The 21,074-nt window shown below is 35.3% G+C and overlaps 1 protein-coding gene across 15 annotated transcripts in view; it reads left to right on the plus strand.

Moving 5' to 3' along the window:
- LOC144324194 (uncharacterized) overlaps positions 1-21,074 on the plus strand; it is a 580,701-nt gene that overhangs the window by 157,082 nt on the left and 402,545 nt on the right. For 11 of the 15 annotated variants that reach the window (XM_077915477.1, XM_077915475.1, XM_077915478.1 and 8 more), the window contains exons 2-3: positions 1,430-1,483; positions 3,004-3,066. The exons of the other annotated variants lie outside the window; for them this stretch is intronic. In XM_077915477.1, the coding sequence (XP_077771603.1) occupies positions 1,430-1,483; positions 3,004-3,066 (117 nt within the window). The remainder of the gene's footprint in view (positions 1-1,429; positions 1,484-3,003; positions 3,067-21,074) is intronic. 15 annotated transcript variants of the gene reach the window in all.

Raw genomic sequence — 21,074 nt, forward strand, 5'->3', positions numbered from 1 at the left:
ATTATCACTGGCAGTCTTTTGTGTGGAACAATATTTGGAGGATGGGCAACCAAGAAGGGGTAATAAATAGAGAATTGCTAGGATGGAGACTGATTGGAAGGCTGTTCAAAAGGTAAGCAAGGAAAGGAACAAGTTTCTATGGAAAAAGCAGGAAGGGAAAGTGGTTTGAAGAGACCAGCGAAAGAGAAAGGATGTGGGGTAGGCAGCTGCAAGCCCATGGAGGATTGGAAACCAGAAATGGAGTGTTGAATTGGACATACAGGCAAGAGGAATTGATTGAGGATAAGGGAGTGGGATGTAGTATTTCAAATTATACATGTGAGGAAATGGACAGGGCCATTGTCCACAAGCATTGATGTGCTGACCTGAGTACAGAAATGAGCTCATCATGGTCTGGGATTGGGAAGGCATAGAGTATTGATTGTGTCAGCCTCTGATAAGGTCCTTCTCCTCTCCTCTCTTTTTCTGAGTCACTGGCAAGATCTCCCTTACCGATATGCTTCATATTTTCCAACACTTGTGGTCTGATGATGTTATTCCCGTTTTTGATTTTTGTTTTGATTTTGTTATGAAATTATATGAAAAAAAAAAGATCTGTCATCTAAAAAGACTCCCCTAAATAGTAAGAGTCATATATATATTTTTATATTTGGAAAGTTTATTTATTCATCCAAATATATATGGTATGCTTATATCTTCAACTATCTATAAGATTTTCATGTTGCAGGGATGGCTCTTAAACAATGATGAGAAGTAAGTTTTGATAAAAAATAAGGAAGAACTGTCCAAAATATGGAGTCTGGCTTGAGGACTACTGATAGTCCAAATACATAGTTAAAAGTATTTGAACCGAGGAAGAGCACCCTGACAGGAATGTGGTAATAAGAGCTACAAATCAGAAAGCCTGGACTAAGGAGCTTATTATTAATCTAGTGACCCAGAAGCAGCTCATGGTCTCCAGATGGGTTTAATCTGTCCCTTTTGGGTTTTATTATTTTGAATTAGTTGCCAACACTTAAAAGTTGGGAGAATTCACGAGATTTAGATTTCCAGCTTTTCTTGAAAAACTAGAATTGACAATGGGATACCAACCTTTATAAATGACAAGCCTGCCAGTGGAAAGTAGCTTTTGTCCCTTGAGATGCACATTAGGAACTCCTGTTGCCACAAACTAACACAGTCCACTTATCACAATCTCATTACTCCCTTGTTCTCTATAAACACTGGAGTTTTCACCTGCTTATAGGTTTTTCTATCCTGAGATTTTTCTGAATCTATGAAAATTTCAACATTATCTTTTTCATTTTATATATTATATATTTTGAATGTGGTTGATTAGTTGATAACTCATAGTTAAACTATTCTATGTTTTAAAAATATTTACTTATTTATTTAATTCCAATATAATTAACATAGAGTGTTATGTTAGTTTCAGGTGTTCAACAATTCTATGCAGTCTATATATTACTCAGTACTCCTCATGGTAAGTATAGTATTAATCTCTTTCATCCATTTTACCTGTGCCCCCCTCACCTTCCCACCAAAAACCACCAGTTTGTTCTCTGTATTTAAGAATCTGGGTTTTTTGATGATCTCTTTTTTCATTTGTCTTGTTTCTTAAATGTGACATATGAGTGAGATCATATGGTATTTGTCTTTCTCTGATTTATTTCATTTAGGATTATATCTTCTGGATCCATCCATGTTGTTGCAAATAGCAAGATTTCATTTGTTTTTATGGCTGTTTGAGATAGTTGTGAGAAGATCCAAGGGAGGTGTAGGGGTTTATACAGAGTGATATCCATTAAGGTTCTGTAATGATTTTAAATTAGTTATGTCAAAGGTATTTCATATTGATAATCATATATCTGATTAAATAAATCCACTGTTTTGCTTATAAAAATGGCTATTTTTAAAAGTACTGTTATTTCTTTATGAGTAGATACATGCTTTTCTTCATAAAGCATGATGCTTGAAATTGTAAGGTGGTAATTAATCACTATTATAAATCTTATTAAAAATCTCCAGGAATGTTTTAAATCATATTGTAGTGATTTCTACAGAATGTATATAGGTTTTAGACATCCATATTTTATAAGCACCAATGCTTAACAGCAAGAAGACCCAAACAAAGATATTTTGTTTGGACATTTGATGTTGAGTGTACTTAAAAATGTAACCAAGGAATTGGAAACCAACTTTTTTTTTTTTTAACATTACCATGCTCCTCAATAGCGTCTCCTTTGTCTATCTCATTAGCAAAAACATGTTCAAAATTTACCACACTTTATCACTGTTGCATAATTCTAGTGCTCAAGCCCTTAGAATAAAATTACCAGATTTATGTAGGTTTTGAAAGAGAATCAGATCCCAGATACGGAATGTGCAAAATCTCAGGAGGTAAAAGAAGAAGAAATGTGTTTCTCTTTACTTTAGTAAAATTTGAAATATAGTACATTTTTATTGTAAGAAATACAACCTTTAAGATTCCTCTGTACTGCTTACAGTAGTTGTTCTACCTGTAGTCAGTAGATATTCTCATAAAGATCTACATACGATACATGTGTACACACAGACACACAGTTTGATCTGATGACATGACATTTCCTCACTAAAGAGAAAAGCAGAAGATTTTTTAAATCACTTTTTTTTAATGACAGGGTGTTATATTCATAGTATTTATAAATAAGCCCTGAAATAACTACAAGATATATGTGGCAGACAGTTGAGTAAATGTGGTCAATATTAAGACTTCCACAATTGACTCAAGTGGTTAAAATTGATTTTTTAAACCTATAACCCATTATGAGTATGCATTTAACCTAACCAAACTCATACAGTGGGTTTTGCATTTTTGTGTGGCTTGGATTTTCTGTCTGTTGTCTACCAAATGCTAAGAATGGAGAAGTAGAGCTCTTCTTGGACAACACGTATGAGACAGTAGTGAAAGAAGACCTTTGCTTTGTTTTCTTCCTATTATTTGTTGTCTGTAATGTGTTTCAGAGTCACCTCACTTATTTCTTATGACCACTGATGAGAAGTATGTCGTTTTCTGGAATGGAGAAGGTAAACAGAGTTCCACAAAGTCTATATTTGTCACAGTGAAAATTTGGTAGTTTATTGACTTTCCTTTTTCATTCATGTTGACTTGTCATTTTCTTTCTAGTTTTCTAATCATGGTAGCTCTTGTTTGAGAGCTTGTCTTTACAGGGGTAGTAGCAGAATGTTTGTTGAAGTTATTGCCTTTTATTTATTTATTTATTTTAAATAATTTTTAATTTTTATTTATTTATGATAGTCACACACAGAGAGAGAGAGAGAGAGGCAGAGGGAGAAGCAGGCTCCATGCACCGGGAGCCCGATGTGGGACTCGATCCCGGGTCTCCAGGATCGTGCCCTGGGCCAAAGGCAGGCACCAAACCCTGCGCCACCCAGGGATCCCAAGTTATTGCCTTTTAACCTGGCTGTTCAGTGATGCTTCAATGGTTGTGGAAGAGAAAAGTTAATACTTTTAAGAACCCCTCTTCCTTAGCCAGTGTACTTCACAGAATCACAGAAAGCTAGGGCTGGAGAGAATCTTCATAATCATGTAGTTTGGCATTCACAAACTGGTGGTTCACCAGTTTTCACCCCGGCATTATTTAGTTTGACTTGGCTTAGTGACTTTGTTTTCAGTCTAAAAACAAACGAGGCCTGTATTCTTCAGGTTCCTGTAAACTCCAATACTCACTAGTTTGCAGCTGGCTTCTTGACACATGCTACCCACCCAGCCTATCAAAGTATTTATGTTTATAACTTCAAATCTACTGAATTAAGCCATGTGAAGTTGCCATTTTTTAGATTTAAAAGGTAGTTGAATATTAAAAATTCCGTATAGTTCAAACTTCTTATTTCACAGATAAAGAAGAAGAGTTCTAAAGTATGAAAGACTCCCTTGTTTAAAATAAGAGTTCCTAACATCTCAAAATGGGTATATTTTTTTGAGTGGGGGTTTAGGTAAAGGATAATTTTATTAGATTGACAAACATTGCCTATTAAAATGCAATTATACCTAGGACGTATAACTTTTGAAGCCTTATCAGTAAGTATATCTGTATAAGAATATTTTATTCCAGTTCTTTCCTGAGAGTAGTATTTGGTAGGTAGGAGGATGATGAAAGGAAATGAACACCAATGTTTGAGAGGAATAGGAGTGCCACTGACAAAAGCTAACATTGGGGGTTGGAGAAGAGAGACAGAGAGATAGAGAGAGAACATGTGGAACTAAAGGGAACAGCCAGCAATTTATGAGAGTTGAGTGGAATTTTCCTGAAGTGCTGTTGTCTCTGTTGATGTACCACTTGTTTTATGTGGATTAATAGTCATCAGAATCGATATGCTTTAAGTGATGTAAGTGAATTTTAACATTCTTTCATTTAACAGATTCCTAGTGTGAACCATATTTAATGATCAGCCTAAAATTAGAAATAGATATTTATTGTGAGGCTCTAAGTTATGAGTTCATTTTGTAATGAGTTGGGACAAAGATATGATTACAGTTTGTTCATTATATGCACTATGGCTTAAAAAATGCCTCTGAAATCCATGCATGTAGATGAAACTGCATCTGTGCATCTAAGGAAAAATATCCTATCCTTTTTATTCCAGGGTATTGGGAAAATAGGTTCTGAGATTGATTTTGGCAGTTAATAAAAGTAAAGAGTTACAATATTGTATTGTACTCTAAAAATTAGAGAGAACAGAGTCGCTTAATTACAAATGGCTGTTTTTTCAGCTTTATATTTCTATGCTTGTTATGAGATCAATAGGAATTATTTTCTGATTTTTCTAGTTTTAAACATGCCAAGAAAACAATAGCCCTAACCTAGTGTGCTAACATTAATAAATCATAATTATATTCTCAATAATAGAAGTGTACAATATTCTCCAGAGTTTATGCAATACTTAAGGCTACATTGTCTCAGATTCCTATGACAACTTCATGAAATGAGAATTTAGCATTCCCCCACTCAGATAGGAATGTGAGACTTGGCAGGAGAAGGTGGCCTGCCATAAAGTTAGAGTCTAGATCCTTATCCTCTTATTCCCAGGTATGCAATTCCCCTTTCACTAGTGGAAGGAGGAAAGATCAAAGAATCCCCAACACTCAAATTCTTCAGAGCACTGACAGTTTCAACACCAATAGAGAATCACCTGGCAAAGTTTGGAGATGGCATCGACGTTCTAGCTAACAGAGGTCTCTGTAACCATCTATACCCTTGAAGTTGCTGTAGAGGAAAGGCTTCTACCTTCATGGCAGATCAGAATTTACCTTGTCAGGTTATTCTTCTGCTTAAAAGGGTCATGGTTCTATGCCTTTCATTATCTAGGGAAATGTCCCATTATTAACCAGGGGCACTGAGGGATGTATATAAGAACTCGTGGCACACATGTATATAGATGATATTTCCCAGCGGTTTTCCAGAGAGAGCCTTATTTGAATGTAGAATAGAATTTCAAGCCACATTAACGGAAAGAAACACTGTTCACTGTATCCCTTCTGTTCATGAGGGAGTAAAGTGTGTAGGGAAAGAAGTTCAATTTCTCCTTCTTTGTAGCCATAAAATGATTTTTTTTCATTTTGATAAGAAATATCAGTCTTTGCAATTGAGAAAATTCAGTTAGAATTATTGGAATGCTTGGATGCATTGGGTAATTATATGAAGATGGCTCATTTAAAAACAGATCTGGTGTTTATCTCAAAATTTTCTATTGTCCTATTGCTGGAAGGAGGGCAGCTTTTGGTGGTAGGCTGGTGAGCTAGGGCTGTTTTCTCATGTAACGTATTCATTACTTGCAGAAAGTGAAAAGAACTGAGAGGAGCTGTATTAGGGTGGAGGAATTATGGGAGATAGTTTTTCAAATGATTTTGTAATGAAGCTACACTAATTATAGAAAGGAAATATGTTTATAATACTAATGAATAATAGAAATCTTTATTAGATGTTATGATTATGTTACCAGTTTTATAGATATTTCCACCAGCATTTGAATTGGGGAGAGAAGAAAGACCAATGGCACTATGCATTTCAATTATGTATATATGAAATGGCCACTTAAAAAATTGGTCTTTGGTTGTGATGCCACATGTCCTGTCTATGTCATTTATTTTCTTTTTTCTAAGCAGCTAGAGATGAATATAATAGACCTTTTGAAGAAAAATACACCCCAGGTAAATTTATCAGGGTATTAGAGGTTGTGAGCACATCAAATACTTTTGTTGTTGTTTCTGGAATCATAGTTCAATCTTGGTCCATGTTAGTGGAGCACTCGTAAAGGAACACCTGTCAAAAAGGTTCTCTCTATATAGTTTTCTTTTCTTTGGCTCCTTGGTAACGATGAAATGACCTTGCTTGAGTGCATTAAAGTTTTTGGTACTGATGTACGGTGTAAGTGATCCATTTTGTCTGTCACAAACCAATATTCTTTGAAAGTCCTCAGTGTTTTAGATGTAATTCAGAAAGTAATAGAGAAAGAGACTCGACCCTCAAGGAAGTTGCAATCTAAAGGCAATCTGTCCTTCAATGGTGAAATGCTCTGCCAGGTGAAGTGCCTGCTTACTCCTCTATGGAGAGAGATTGTCTTTTGCCTTGGTGCTATCCAATGAGAAGTTTTAAACAATGTGAGGAAGTGGAAAGTCTTCAGAAGACTTTTCTAATTTAATATAGCATTTAACTTGTTGAAATCCAGAATTTGTTTCTTTACGTCTGTTGTCTTCATGTGGAAGAACTGCATTTGCATTCAGAAAGCTGATAGTTATGCAACTTCTGCCATAGCCATGAATTCAGGGGCAAAGAGAAATCCAGGATTTATCAGCACAAGGTATTGCAACCAGTGACGTAGCACAGAGGGAGACAACCTGGACTTCTTTATTGTCCTATTGGACATAAATGCTCTATTGTATGTCATTCCATACTGCTTGGCCTTTGTCCTTGAAGCACCTGACGAGGTGAAGGAAGACCCATTGCTTTTGTTTCAGAGTCCTGATATTTCTGTCTGTGGTCTCAATTTCTGTTCATGGTCTCTTCTGTAATACCTCTTAACTCTCACCATACTTGTACAAGTTCAAGGAGTTTATATTATAATGGAGTTTCTTTTTTCTTTTTCTTTTTTTTTTTTATAATGGAGTTTCTGAATAACCAGGTTGTTTGAGAGTATTGTGTGTGGCCAGTAAACAAATAAGCCAAAGAAACTCTTAATCCTCACTTTGTTTTAATTGTGGTAGCACAATAAAAAACTAATTTTGAAACTATTTTGAAACTTATATGATTCTCAGTTACAAAAGGTGTCATTTTCCACCAAACTAACACACACACACACACACACACACACACACAAATATAATAATCTGGTGTTCATCACTAATAGACCTTTAGTATCCTGCCATTAGTCTATGATATTATAACTCATAAAGTACAACTCTTATAGTGTACATTCCACCACTGATACAGACTGATAGATTCTGATTTTGTATTTGGTGGAGGGGGCAATAACAAGAAAGTCTGAGGATTGCTTTATACATTTCATAATATCAATTAATTATTTAACACAGATATTATAGCTTATATCATAGTTTCAGACTGTTCCTTCTTCGAATACTAAAAATGCAGTAGGTTTTCTTCTAAGAAAATGTAAACACAAGTCTAAGCGCAGATAAGAATATGCCACTTTGCATGTGTGTGTTTTCTGCTCTAAGCTTTGGTTCTTGAATATAAGCTAGAGCTGCTAAATTTTAAGATGGTTCCTTTACTCTATATACTTATCCAATGATAGAAACCATGGCACTCATTTTGTGGAGATGTGTTTGTTTAACTACTGGAGGTTATCCCAGTGGCAAGTTCATCCTTATTTGATAATAATGAAACATAAGTTTTATATGTTTGCTTGAGTAAGATTGCCATCTGGTAAATAATATGTTTTGTGAGTGTTTATAACAATCATGGTTTAAGCCAAAATTGACTTATCATGATTGCTGCAAATAACACTTGAGTGTCCTAACTGGTTTGATTTTTTTTCTTTGTTGAATTGAGAAAATGTATTTTATGAAGCTTCCTGCATTTATTTTTAAAGTATTTTGTGGGTTTTAAAGCTTGAGTTTTCAAAAGCAATAATTACAGTTGATTACTATCTCCATACAGTACTTCTGCTCTAAAGTAGAAAAAAAAGATTGTTTATACAGCATCATAAGTATTGTTTATATATATGTGTATATATGTATATAACAAATATATATATATAAATATAAGAAATATATATTTGGTATCACCATCAACAAGTTAGAAATTTATTTCTTTATGAATTGAAGAAGCTAAACATTTTCACCTTGGTAGAATAGTGTATTAAGAAAGCCTATCTAACAGATCAGCCAGGAGTGTCTTGGTGTATTATTTCTCAGGCAGTAATAACATTAGAAGCAATTGTGGAAATGGTTTCCAATCCATTATCTCTCTTTAAAAAGGAGAAACTTATGATAGAAAAAGTTTTTTTCCCCTGCTCAGCCTAAGTGAAGCTGCGATTGTCTTTCCCCATGTCACTTGTAAAACAGCTTTTCTAGTTTCCACGGGATTAATTTTCCACATATCAGTTCAATTTGAAGACTTCAAGTGAGATTCAATGACTTGTTCTTGAAAATGTCAATTAAAATCTTTAACTAGTCACTTTGCATATCAAAAGGAATAGAAAGAAATGGGTATTTAGGCTAGAAATTTAGATGATCCTAGAAAGGGGGTCTATAGTTGATTAGCAAATTTTGGTTAGAGAACAGGGGTTTTGATTCCTCATGCTCAATCATCAATTACTTTCACTCTCTTCCAAGGTCAAGGTTGTGGCACTTGGTTAGAGGTGGCTGTCTTGCTTTTGCATGATGTGATCTGAAAGGAAATAGGGGAGGCTGAGAGTAGAATTTGATCAATACAAAGTTATGTTCTGCTCTTTGAAATGTTCTTTTTATCTTTTCTTATATTTTGGAAGACTATCATATCTTCATTAGAACGGTTTTCTGTACATAAAGAGCATTCATAGATACTTTCCATGATTTCACTTCCATTGCCACCCACCCCCATCTCAATTGATAATTGTTCTTATAGGAAGTTTATTTTTATTTACAGGTTCAACTTCCATTTACATGTTTATAGCTCCAAATATACATTCTTGTCCCTCAGCTTTAGATCTCTGCCATACACATACCAGCACTGCCAATAATTGATAAGTAGCCTCTTAAACTATGGTTGGAGTTCATTATCATCCCTCTTCTTCCTTGCTCTTCCTATATTCATGAATTCGTACATACCTGTCTATGGACATACTGCCTTTAAATTGTGATTCTGAAATCTCCATTTCTAGTCCAAGGAGATCACCTTCCTGCATAAAATCTGCTCTTCTGTTTGTTTTGTCTATTTCAGAGAACAGGATGACCTCCACCCAGAAGCTAAAGCCAGAACCTGGTTGACATTCCAGATTCTTCCTGTCACTTAATCCTCCATATCTAATTGGTAACCATGGCCTGCCTTTAAGTAGCTCTCAAATCTGTTCCCTCCTTTCAAGTCCTACCTCTTCTGCCTTAAATGCAGTCTTCACAGTAACTTGTCTGGATATGGTAGATATTTTATAACCAGTTTCATCTTGCCAGCTAGTGTTTTCAATGTCATCTTCTAAATCTCTGCTAAAATGATCATTGAAAACGCAAATCTGAATATACCTTTCTTTATTTAATATCCATGACATGCCTGTTCAGTGTTGTATCAGTAGAGACTAACACAATGATTGGCACGTAATGATAATTCACCTCATAACATTGTTTTAAGAATTAAATGATTAATATAAAACATAAATGTTGGGCGTTTGTTACCATTATGTCACCATCATTGTGGTAGGAATTATAACAGAGGATTTAGTGATATGTATAAAGGAACAAGTAATTTTAAGGATAAAGTTCAAGGCTCTGTCAGCCCAAAAGAACCACTGTGGTCTTGCTCTGCCAGTATTCTAGCATCATTTCATGCTATTTCCATAAACCCATCTGTGCTTCAGAAATTCTGAACCTCCAGCATTTCGGAGGATGGGTCATGGTCTTTTTCACCTTCACAACTTTCTCTGCATAAAATGCTCTCACCTGAATGCTTTTTGCTTAGCTTATAGTTACTCATCCTGCAAGCTTCAACCTAGGTGGTCCTTTTACACTGGGTTAGGTATCTGTCCTTCATGTCATATGATGTCCTGGGCATAATTCAAACACAATAGTTATCAATTAATACAATAGTTTTCCTTATTTGTCTGTTTTACCTGCTTATGAACTTCTTGCTGATACTTTTTAATCTACGTCCTCTTATCACCTGGGACAGTGGCTGCAATAAGGCAGCTATTCAATGCTGTCATTTTTCCACTCTATGGTTTTAGTTCTATCTGTTTATTCTCCTTTGGATTTTCTTCCTCTTCTTTGCTTGACTTAATTCAGGGACCATTTTTAAGGTGAACCCTTTTTATGACCTATTTGAACAATCTCTTTCACATTACACACTACTGTCATAGCTTGTGGAAAAACATGGGTTTCACGTGGGGCAGAGCTGTCTTTTAACTGGGAGACTTAGGGTGGGTTACTCCCTCTTTGAGCCTTGATTTCGTTATCTATATATTGTGATATCAGTACTGTCTCATATGGTTACATGAGCCATTACAGGTGGAGATACAGGAAAAAAATGTATGTAAACAAGCTGGCACTGTTGATGGTTGTAAAGATTTCTACCCTGACCACAGTGTCCCAAGTCATAGATTATTCTCATCATTGATGGTTGATAATTATCTTTCATAGAAATGGGAAAAATAAAATTCATCCAGAATATTGACAATTATTTTCCCTGGAAACAAATCCACACTTTTGGAAAAATTAGAAAATGTTTATAGTATGTACTTATTTTTGAGATCTTCTCTTTCTAGCCCTCTTAACAATCTTGCCCCTTATGTCTTAGTTACATTTCACGATTTAAGACACTGGTGTTCAAATAGATTTAAAAATTTGCCCAACAGTTGTCAATAAGCATAAGGATTTTTAAAACTATTGCTATCTTTTGACTCAACAGTTCCACTTAATGGGACTTAAGAAACAAAATCAGAAGTGTACACAAAGATGTATTATTTACATATTTACTATGGGCTTATTTATAATTATTTAAATTTAAGAAAAAAAGCCCTGAATTTTCAAAAACAAGGGATTATTTAAATTGTTTTTTTAAATATTTTTTTCTTTATTTATTTATGATAGTCACAGAGAGAGAGAGAGAGAGGCAGAGACACAGGCAGAGGGAGAAGCAGGGATCCCCTGGGATTATTTAAATTGTATTGGCACATTCACAAGTGAAGACTTGAATCCTTATTCATTAACATGCCCTAGTATGTTTGTTTTTTAAAGTTTTTAAAATGAACATTATGTTTTTCTAAGGATTTCTTCATTTGTAAATTTGAAGACTGAAGGTCAAAATTTTTTTCTCTATCTGACCTATCTAATTTTTGTATCCTCTGGTAACTACTGATCTGATTTCTTTTTCTGGAGGTATATAAGGATTTATGCTAGTTTTTGTGTAAGAAATTTTAGGCAAACTCAAACTAGAAGTGTGAATTTCAGCACAAGAAAAGCCATTATTAGAAAAGGGAGTCACTTATAGTATTCCAAAACAAACCTATCATTTCTGCAGAGCTGAACAGTTTACTTAGCCAATGAGGATATAAATATTTGCATATCTGATAGACTAATGCCAGCTCTAGATTTAACACAGTGCACAGCTGCTGTTGGCTGATGATTTTACTCCTGCGAACTCAAATATTAACTAAAACAAATGATAGACTTTTAGCTTCTGTTAATAGAAGTTTTACAAAGTGGCTTGAATACCTGAGTTAGAAGACATTCATGTTTTTCCAAGATAAATGTAATTGTTTATAAAAACTGCCCCAAATAGTAGTGTTAAAAAAAATGTTTGGGGGGGATCCCTGGGTGGTGCAGCGGTTTGGCGCCTGCCTTTGGCCCAGGGCGCGATCCTGGAGACCCGGGATCAAGTCCCACGTCGGGCTCCCGGTGCATGGAGCCTGCTTCTCCCTCTGCCTATGTCTCTGCCTCTCTCTCTCTCTGTCTCTCTCTCTCTCTCTGTGTGACTATCATAAAATAAAATAAAATAAAATAAAATAAAATAAAATAAAATAAAATAAAATAAAATAAAATAAAATAAAAATAAAAAAATGTTTGATGTTAGAAGAAAATGCATGTGAAAAGACAGTGTTAGAAAATGATGTAATGTAATGATGTAATGCAACAAACTGGGTTTTCAAACCACCCGGTTTTCCATAACATAAAATAAATCCTGTCCACTCACTCCAAAAGGCTCTTCAGGATATTATTAGAAAATGTTAACTTTCCTTATTTCTTCCATTTTTCTGTAGACCCAATACATCTGAAATGTGTTAAACTCTTTGATCTATAGCAAATCGAGTGTTCTTTATGCTACAGGAAATTTTAAAAACTGATTTTTCAACTTTTAAAAATGATTGATTTTGACATAAATGTATAAAAAATCCATCCTTTTGCCTGCTTGGTTAGCACACCACAAGAAACACACACACACACACACACACACACACACACACACAAAGCCTGAGGTGAGGTCATCCTCACAGTGGTGAGGGGAGTGCTCAGGGCAGGCGTGTTTTGCTTAGGCATCCGGAGCAGTATGATTAAAAAGCAATTTATGCCATGTCTCTTTCACACTAATAACAATTCCATGTGAAAGCTCTCCCAGAATAAATGTGCTATGGTAAAAAAGTTGGGTCAATTTTACATTTTCAAAAACCAAACACAATAATACACATAAAAATAGCAAACATTTAGTGAATTCTGTGCAAAGAGGAATGATCTGCTTTGGTGAAAGCTTCCAAATTGGGGAGCCTGAGTTTAGCCCCATTGATCTTAGGCATTATTTAATTCTTTTACTTTCTTTGCCCCTTATAAAAATATCCTTCCTTACTGAATAAGATTGATCAAAGATGTACTTACTGTCTCAGAAAATACTTTTGGGGCACCTGGGTGGCTCAATCAGTTATGTATCCAACTCTTGATCTTGGCTCAGGTCATGATCTTTGGGTTGTGAGATCACTACCCCTGTAGGGCTCCATGCTAGGCGTGGAGATTCTCTTTCTCCCTCTGCCCCAACTCTCCGCTCCCCAAAAAACCCCTGTCAGTATTTTAATATGCTATTGAATACTACAAGATGTTGTTAATAGTGTGAGTTACAATAAACCACTTGGTACTAGCTCTCAGAGAAGAAAGTCATATAAAGATAATTTGGACTTAAATTTGCCTTGAAATAGAATGGCTTTGAACCAAAACAAGTCAGTGTGGAATTGTCATTAAGTTGTCAGACAGGATGAGAAGGTTCTAATTTTGCCTCTGTCCCCTATTAGGTGTGTCTCCTTTGGAAAGTTCTTTAAATTCTTTGTCTCAGGTTCCTGTTCTGTAAAATTTAGGCTTTGAACAGATTATATTGAAGATCCAGTTTTAAAATTCTATGTGTAGCACGAATCATAATTTATTCCCCTTTGGGAATATTTTATTTGACATTTCTTTAGATCATAAAGCTAATTAAAAATTTTAAGGGACATAATGCAAGAAATCTGATCAAATTGAGAATAATCCTAAAAAAACTGTGTGTAGTAGGGTGGATAGGAATGATCAGTAATATTATATATAGGCAAATTCTCATATATATTTCTGGTAGAAACTTTGAAACCTTCTTTGGAAAGCTGGTGGGAAAATCACACTTTTTTAGATGAGCTCCAATGATTAAAGATGTCAAATTGGCTTAATGTAAGAAACTTGACTTGACACTAGGCCTAAATAAAGGAGGATGGATGGGAGCATCCCCTAACCAAAGCTTGGTGAAGATGCAGAACAATGGAAATTCTTTTTTTTTTTTTTTTTGGTAAAACAATAGAAATTCTCATACAAACTGGTTTCTTGTGAAGTTAAATTTAGACCTGCCCTATGACCCAGCAACACCACTACTAGATATTTACCCAAGAGAAATGAAAACTTAAATCTATAATAAAAGATTTGATAGGAAATTTTATAGCAATTTTGTTCATAATAGCCCCAAACTGAAGCAATCCAAATGCACACGAATAGAATAGGTAATTGTGGCATATTCATGCAGTGAAATACTAACCAACAATATAAAGATATACTGATTCATTCAACAACATGGATAAAGCTCAAAACCATTGTGTTGAGTGAAGGGAGACTTATATGATAACATACATTCTGTTACATGAAGTTGAAAAACAGAGAAAACTGTAAGTGAATGATGATTGGTTAAAGGAGACATGAGAGAACATTCTTGGATTGTGAAAATAATCTATATCTTGATTGGGGTAGTGGTTATATTGATGTGTATATTTATCAGAACAAATCAGATTGTACTCTTAAGATTTGTGCATTTAACCATACGTAAATTTTCCTTCAATTAAAAAAAAAGGGTGAGGGAGGCTTTTATGGTAAATGGAAGAGTTGACAATGGAAGGATTAAGGACTTACCTTATAGAAAACAATAGGATGTTAGTGGTTTATGGGCAGGAAAGGAGATATTATTTACAGCAATGATTGGAAGAGGTGAATTCACTTAGTTCTCAAGTAGAGTGTTCTAAGTTTAGATAAAGCCTCGGTCTGTAGTCTTTTCACTCTGCCCTTCATGCTGATAGGAAACAAACAAAAAAGGAAAATAAATCTTCTTCATATTATATTATTCCTTATGATTTCAGAATTTCTAATAACACAAGCACCTCTTCAAGTTTGGAAAATAGTGGATATTCCTAGTCTGAAAGACTGGATTTGTTTTATATTGTTATTTTAAAGGCCCCCAAGTGATACCCTAAATTCAGTTTTTATACCTAACATCAAGAAGAACATGAAGAATTTGTTAGACAAAACAAGAGGATGGAAGTTCGCATACTGGAGAGCAGCTAGTCATTGAGATGTGGTTCCAAACATAGGCAACCACAGGGACTAATCACTTACCCCTTCCTCATACATTTTTGAGAGTGGATGCAGAGCCCTAGTTTTTAATTGTGTGTGAATTGAGTGTTCGTGAAAGTGAATGCTGATTAGTATAGCCCTGCTAGAATGCATGTTTTCTGAGCACCTAGCCTGTTGTTGATCAGTAGGTTCTGTTATTATTATGGTGGAAAGTGGGTGGGAAAGTTCATTTGTAACTGATGGGTCAGCTCAAATATAAACAGATTTTGACTCCAGGTTATGATACATGATACATATTTCTTTCATTAATAATCAGTTCAGTAACCTGAATCTGTTTTCTTATAATGTAACTTCACAAAACGCAAAATCACCTTGATTAATCTACTATAAATCAGGCTGAAAACTCCATTTTGATAAGGATTAAAAAATACCTTCAACAAGTCAACTGCAGACTAGTAAATTAATTATTTATGTAAAGGGGGATCTGGGTGATTTATAGAGTTCTTTTGAAACAGAGCATAGTATTATAAAGAAACTATTAAAAAAAGCCCTTTATAGATAGAAAGTTTCAATAACTTCCTAGTAATATGTCAGTTTTTCATTACACACTTTTTTGGGGAACAGCTTTTGGTCTACTTGTTATAGGATTTCAACTTAAACATCCAACAAAATCATATTTGCCTCTCAAAAATATGTAACCTCTTTATTAAAAAGGCATCTAAGTCACTGTCTTCATATATTTGAAGGCCTGTTATGTAGAAGAGGGAGAAGTATTATTCTAGATTGTTCTAGTGGGCGACTCAAATGGCAGAAGAGAGGGAGATTTCCAGGAAAACAAAAAAATTTGTAACATTTAGAGGATAGAAGTGGTTGAGTTCCCTGAACTAGATGTTTATCACCAAGGGTCCATGCCTCTGAGGTTAGATAATGTCTCAGAAATAATGCATGGGGAATTGTGCCCCATGGGAGGAATTGAAGGAATTGAACCACAGACCTCAGCATTCCCCAGCAACTCCAAGACTATACCTACTTGATACACAAGAGGGTTTTTTTGTTTGTTTGTTTTTTGTTTTTTTTAATGATACTTTCTTTAGAAACAGGTATCTCTGGAAGAGTGGTTTCTAACATTGCCATTTAGAAAGGAGAATAGCTTAGAGCACTCCCTTCCTCAAAAATGAAAATCTTGGTAAGTGATTGTTCAGCCTTTCCTCCAATGGCTCCAGGAACTTAGAACTTGTTGCGATCCACCTCAATTTTGTATAACTCTAATTATTAACAATTTCTCCTTATGCTATGCCAGCAGTTCTCCAGGGGTCCTTAAACCCTTTCAGGGGGTCCTTATAGTCAAAATTATTTTCATAATACTACTAAGACAGTATTTGCCTTTTTTATTTTCATTCTCCAACAAGAGTACAGTGGGGTTTTCATTGGCTGCATGACATATAGCATCATAATAGATTGAATGCAGAGGCACATATGAGAATCCAGCTGTCTTCTATTGAACCAGACATTCAAGGGATTTTGAAAAAAATGAAAAATAATGCCACTCTTCCTATGAAATTATTTTTGTCTTGGGAAGCAGCTATTTTTCATCCAAAATATAATATTATTTATGGTTGCCTGTAATGGGTTTATTTTATTTTAAAATGAATTGATAAAGATCTTTTTAATTTCTCATTTTTACATTTCAAATATGATAATTATCAACAGATACAGTCTACATAAATGAAAGTTACATAGGTATCCTCAATATTTTTTTAGTGTAGACAGGTCCTTACATCAAAAAGTTTGGGACCTTCATGCTAGGTCAGAGTATACTTTTCTTCTAACCTTTGCTCATGCAACCTAGATCTTTGTAGGATATGTTCAATACAGATTTGATCTGAGAACCTTGCAAATACTTGAACACAATGTACTAATTTAATTTCCTTGAGTGTCCCTTCTACAGATAAAGTGCTGTAAGTTCCTTTATCTTTATACATAGCATAGCATATGATTTTGAGTTTCCACACTATTTGATAGCTTTTTTTTTTTTTTTTTTGAAACAGGGAGAGAGACAAAGAAATGAGGAGGTGTAGAGGGAGAGAGAGATAGAATCTTAAGCAGGCTCTGCACTGAGAGTGGAGCCCGACATGGGGCTCAGTCTCACAACCCTGAGATCATGACCTAAGCCAAAATCAAGAGGCAGATGCTTAATGGACTGAGCCTCCTAGGCTCCCCTTGGGAGCTCTTTTTTAATGTGTTTCAGTGAATGATGTATCATCTTAAATATAGCTCTCAGAAAGGAGCAAAATATTACAGGTCATACTTTTTTTTAAGGATTTATTTATTCATGATAGAGGGGGAGAGAGAGAGAGTGAGAGAGAGAGAGAGAGAGAGAGGCAGAGACACAGGAGGAGAGAGAAGCAGGCTCCATGCCAGGAGCCCGATGTGGGACCCAATCCTGGGACTCCAGGATCATGCCCCAGACCAAAGGCAAGCGCTAAACCGCTGAGCCACCCAGGGATTCCCTGGGTCATACTTTTAATAGTAAAATGGGACCATAATCTTTATTATTGGAACTTTGCTAATATTCATGTTGCATAAGATTGAATTAACATTTTTGTCAGTCATGTCCTGATTTTTGATGTGCATGGAGCTCACAGCTAACAAAGGTTCTTAAATGATTTTCAGGCAAGCCACTACTTCTTTTTTTTTTTTTTTTTTTTTTAAGCCACTACTTCTGAGCCACATTTTCCAATTCTTTTATCACAAGGATTTCCAAATCTCTAAGAATTATCTTTCTATCCAATGGAAGATTTTATTCCCTATTAAACTGAATTTTACTTTATTCAATATATTATTAAAACATGCTAGGATATTTTCCAGAACTCCATTGTGTCATCATCTGATATATAGTTAGTTTTCTCAGCTTTGAGGCATTCAGTAAACATGGCATCAACATGTTGAATCAAATTACTGATGCTGGACAAAGCTAAGGGAAGAGAGGGAAGAATTCTGTGGTCCATTACTGTGGAACCTCTTTAATATTGAAGAAAGTTTTCCCTCTGCAGATTCATCAGTACTTTTCTTAGGAATCAGCCAAGACATCAACTGTGGGTTCTCTCAGTGTCTTGAGCAAGACTACTCTCATGAGCCATAAAGTTTTTGATGACCTCTGGGTACTGCTGAGTTTCCTGTCACCCATCTCTTCACTTAACTCTAGACTTCCATGTCACCCTTTTATATAAAAAATGTTTACTCTTTTATATAAAAAATTATTATCCTTGGGCACCTGGGTTCTCCGTCTGTTAAGCATCCAAGTCTTGATTTTGGCTCATGATCTCAGGGTTTTGAGATCAAGCCCAATATCAGGCTTTGTGCTCAGCAGGGAGTCTGCTTGAGATTCTCTCCCTCTGCCCCTTCCTCCACTCTTGTGCGTGTGTGGCACACTCTCTCTCCCTCAAATAAATAAATAAATTTTTAAAAAATTATTCTCTTTGACAGAGGAAGCAAAAACTAGAGTTGAATGGTTTTATTTTCTGTTATCAGTTATTTTATACCTTCTACCCTAAGTAGACCTTATAACACTTTTCTCCTCTTTCTTTTGCTCTAGATATAGCTTTAAAAGATTTTGTGTTGTCATCAGGGCCTCTCACAAGTCTCCATTCACTTTGGGTTTCCTACTTTAATGATATTGTCCCTCCGTGGAGAGTTACTTTCTTCACCAATGGTCCTGTACCCACCCCACCTTTAATCTATTTACAGAATCTGCAATTGTCCAGTTGCTCTCTGGGCTACCACGTGACCTATTTAGTTACCTCTCCCATCTGTATTGTCAGAATCTCATTTTTGAAAGTCTCCCTATTATCTTGAGCAGCTTTTGCTGTTATGAGTCACAGACCTGAGTTCTTGCTTATCTTTCCATGTAACACTTTAAAATCACCTTTTCCAAAGTCTGTGGTATCAATGTAACTTTGCTCAGCTCTTTCTTATTTTGACTTCTTGAACTCTGAAATAACGTGGTCACTTTAAAAACATCTGATGTCCCCGAACTCTTTAAGTTCTTATATTTTTATGACATTTAAATGCCACATTTATTTTCAAAATTGATTTCTTGCTATCAAAAATATATTTGTCTTGTCTATGGGATAGAATGTAAATGTTTTATTTCCATTGCATGTTTGTTGGATTTTAGTATAACTTATGTGCTAAATGCCCTATATATATGTTGACAGAATGCCAACTCTTTAAAATGTAATTTATTTCAATTAGAACATATTTTATTAGTATCAGTGTTCCTAGAATTATGTTAAGGTAAAACAAGAAAAATGTAAGACTAGGCCCCTGTCTTCAAATTACTTAGTATATGCTTATGAAGAAAAGGCAGAGTGACAAAACAAATAACAAAAATAATCAGTGTGATAATGTATTTATTTGGTTAGCCATTCATTTAATTGACTTATTGTGCATCTACTATATATCAGATTCTTTGGTAGACACCTAGGACACAAAGATAAATAAGATAAAGGGCTCATGCTTGAGGAATGCCCTACAATGGAAGGGATGGGAATGAGGAATGTATATAATTATAATATGGTACTGTGAAAGCTAACAGAAATGCAATTGTGAGGCACTATGAGAATCCAAAGGAAGAGGAAACCAACTGATTTGTACCCCTCAGAATATACTTCACAGAAGAAGGGCAGAAGTTTCAACCATGGATTGGCTTTTACCAGACAGCAAGATGGAGAACTCTTCATAAAGGGAATAAGACAAAGTGTGGAGGCGCAAGAAACTGTGGGCAATGCTGCATGGCTGAGTATTTGCTTTGTTATATTTGAAGGTAAGGGCTAGAGGTGAGTGCTGACAAGCAGGGATTTAAACCAATGGTTTAAACCAATGGTTTTCCATTTGTGCCTCTGCAACCCCATAGAGATAGTAGGAGGGTGCTGTGCAACATGGTCTGATCTGCAGTGCTCTAGGCCTCTTGCCCCCACTGACACCAGGACAGCTCCTCCTTTTTTTGTTTTGTTTTGTTTTGTTTTGTTTTGTTTTGTTTTACCTACTGAGCTTTGAGTCAGATTTCTGAAAGAATTGTTCTGGACCTTTTTTTTTTTATTTTTTTTTTATTTTTATTTTTTAATGAAACTCACTGCAGTGGACAAAAGGGAAATCCTGAAAGAATTTAAACAGAGGGGCACATGATCATCCTAGTGGTGAGTAAAGGAGAGATGGGAAGCAGGAAGGCTATTTAGCGGGCCATTGCATTTACATGTTTATTCTTCTGAAATGTGTTTATCGTACACTGACCATTTGTGAAGTTAGGCTATAGGCTAATAGCATCCAGGACCATGAGAGTTGGAAGTACAGAAAGAGCTTTGTATTTGACAGCCTTATCACAGAAGCAGGACTTGAAGTGGTTCTCGAATGATGTGTAGGTGGTTAGGAGGTCTGAGCCTTTTTGTAAGTTTTTATTTTGATATGACTTCAAAATTATAGAAAAGTTGCATTTTATTTACTTTAAAAATAACTAAAGCTTACAGAATGCCATATAGAAACATGAAAACATTCATACTTATGTTATTGTTTCTACTGCATTTCTATTTCTATAATGATAGAGATAAAGATGATGACTATTTGGATTCTTGAGTAATCCATACTGTGAACTTTCAGAACCTGAATTTTCGGGATAATATTACTCTCTTTTTAACCAAGATAAATATAGTTCTTTCCATCTCAGTCACTGGACTCTCTAGTTAATGTGAATGTGAAAGACTAACCTGGGTCTATTGCCCTGCTTCCTGGTCCAGGTGGACATGGATGTTCAAGTGCCTCTAGGACTTGCATAGTCTGCTCTGGTGAGCTTGTCATTGGGTTATAAGAGGCTACATATCTGTGACACTCTTGAAGAAACTAAAAATAAACCCGTAAGGCCAATTGAATAACTGAAATTCTACCTAGAGGTTGGGGTGAATTGAGAAGAATACTTTGTGGTTTACTGTGTGACAGGCAATGTGCTTGTCTCGTTTCTCATTATTTTAAT

This window comes from Canis aureus, chromosome 11 (assembly GCF_053574225.1).
Source record: "Canis aureus isolate CA01 chromosome 11, VMU_Caureus_v.1.0, whole genome shotgun sequence".
In the NCBI taxonomy this organism is placed as follows: Eukaryota; Metazoa; Chordata; class Mammalia; order Carnivora; family Canidae; genus Canis; species Canis aureus.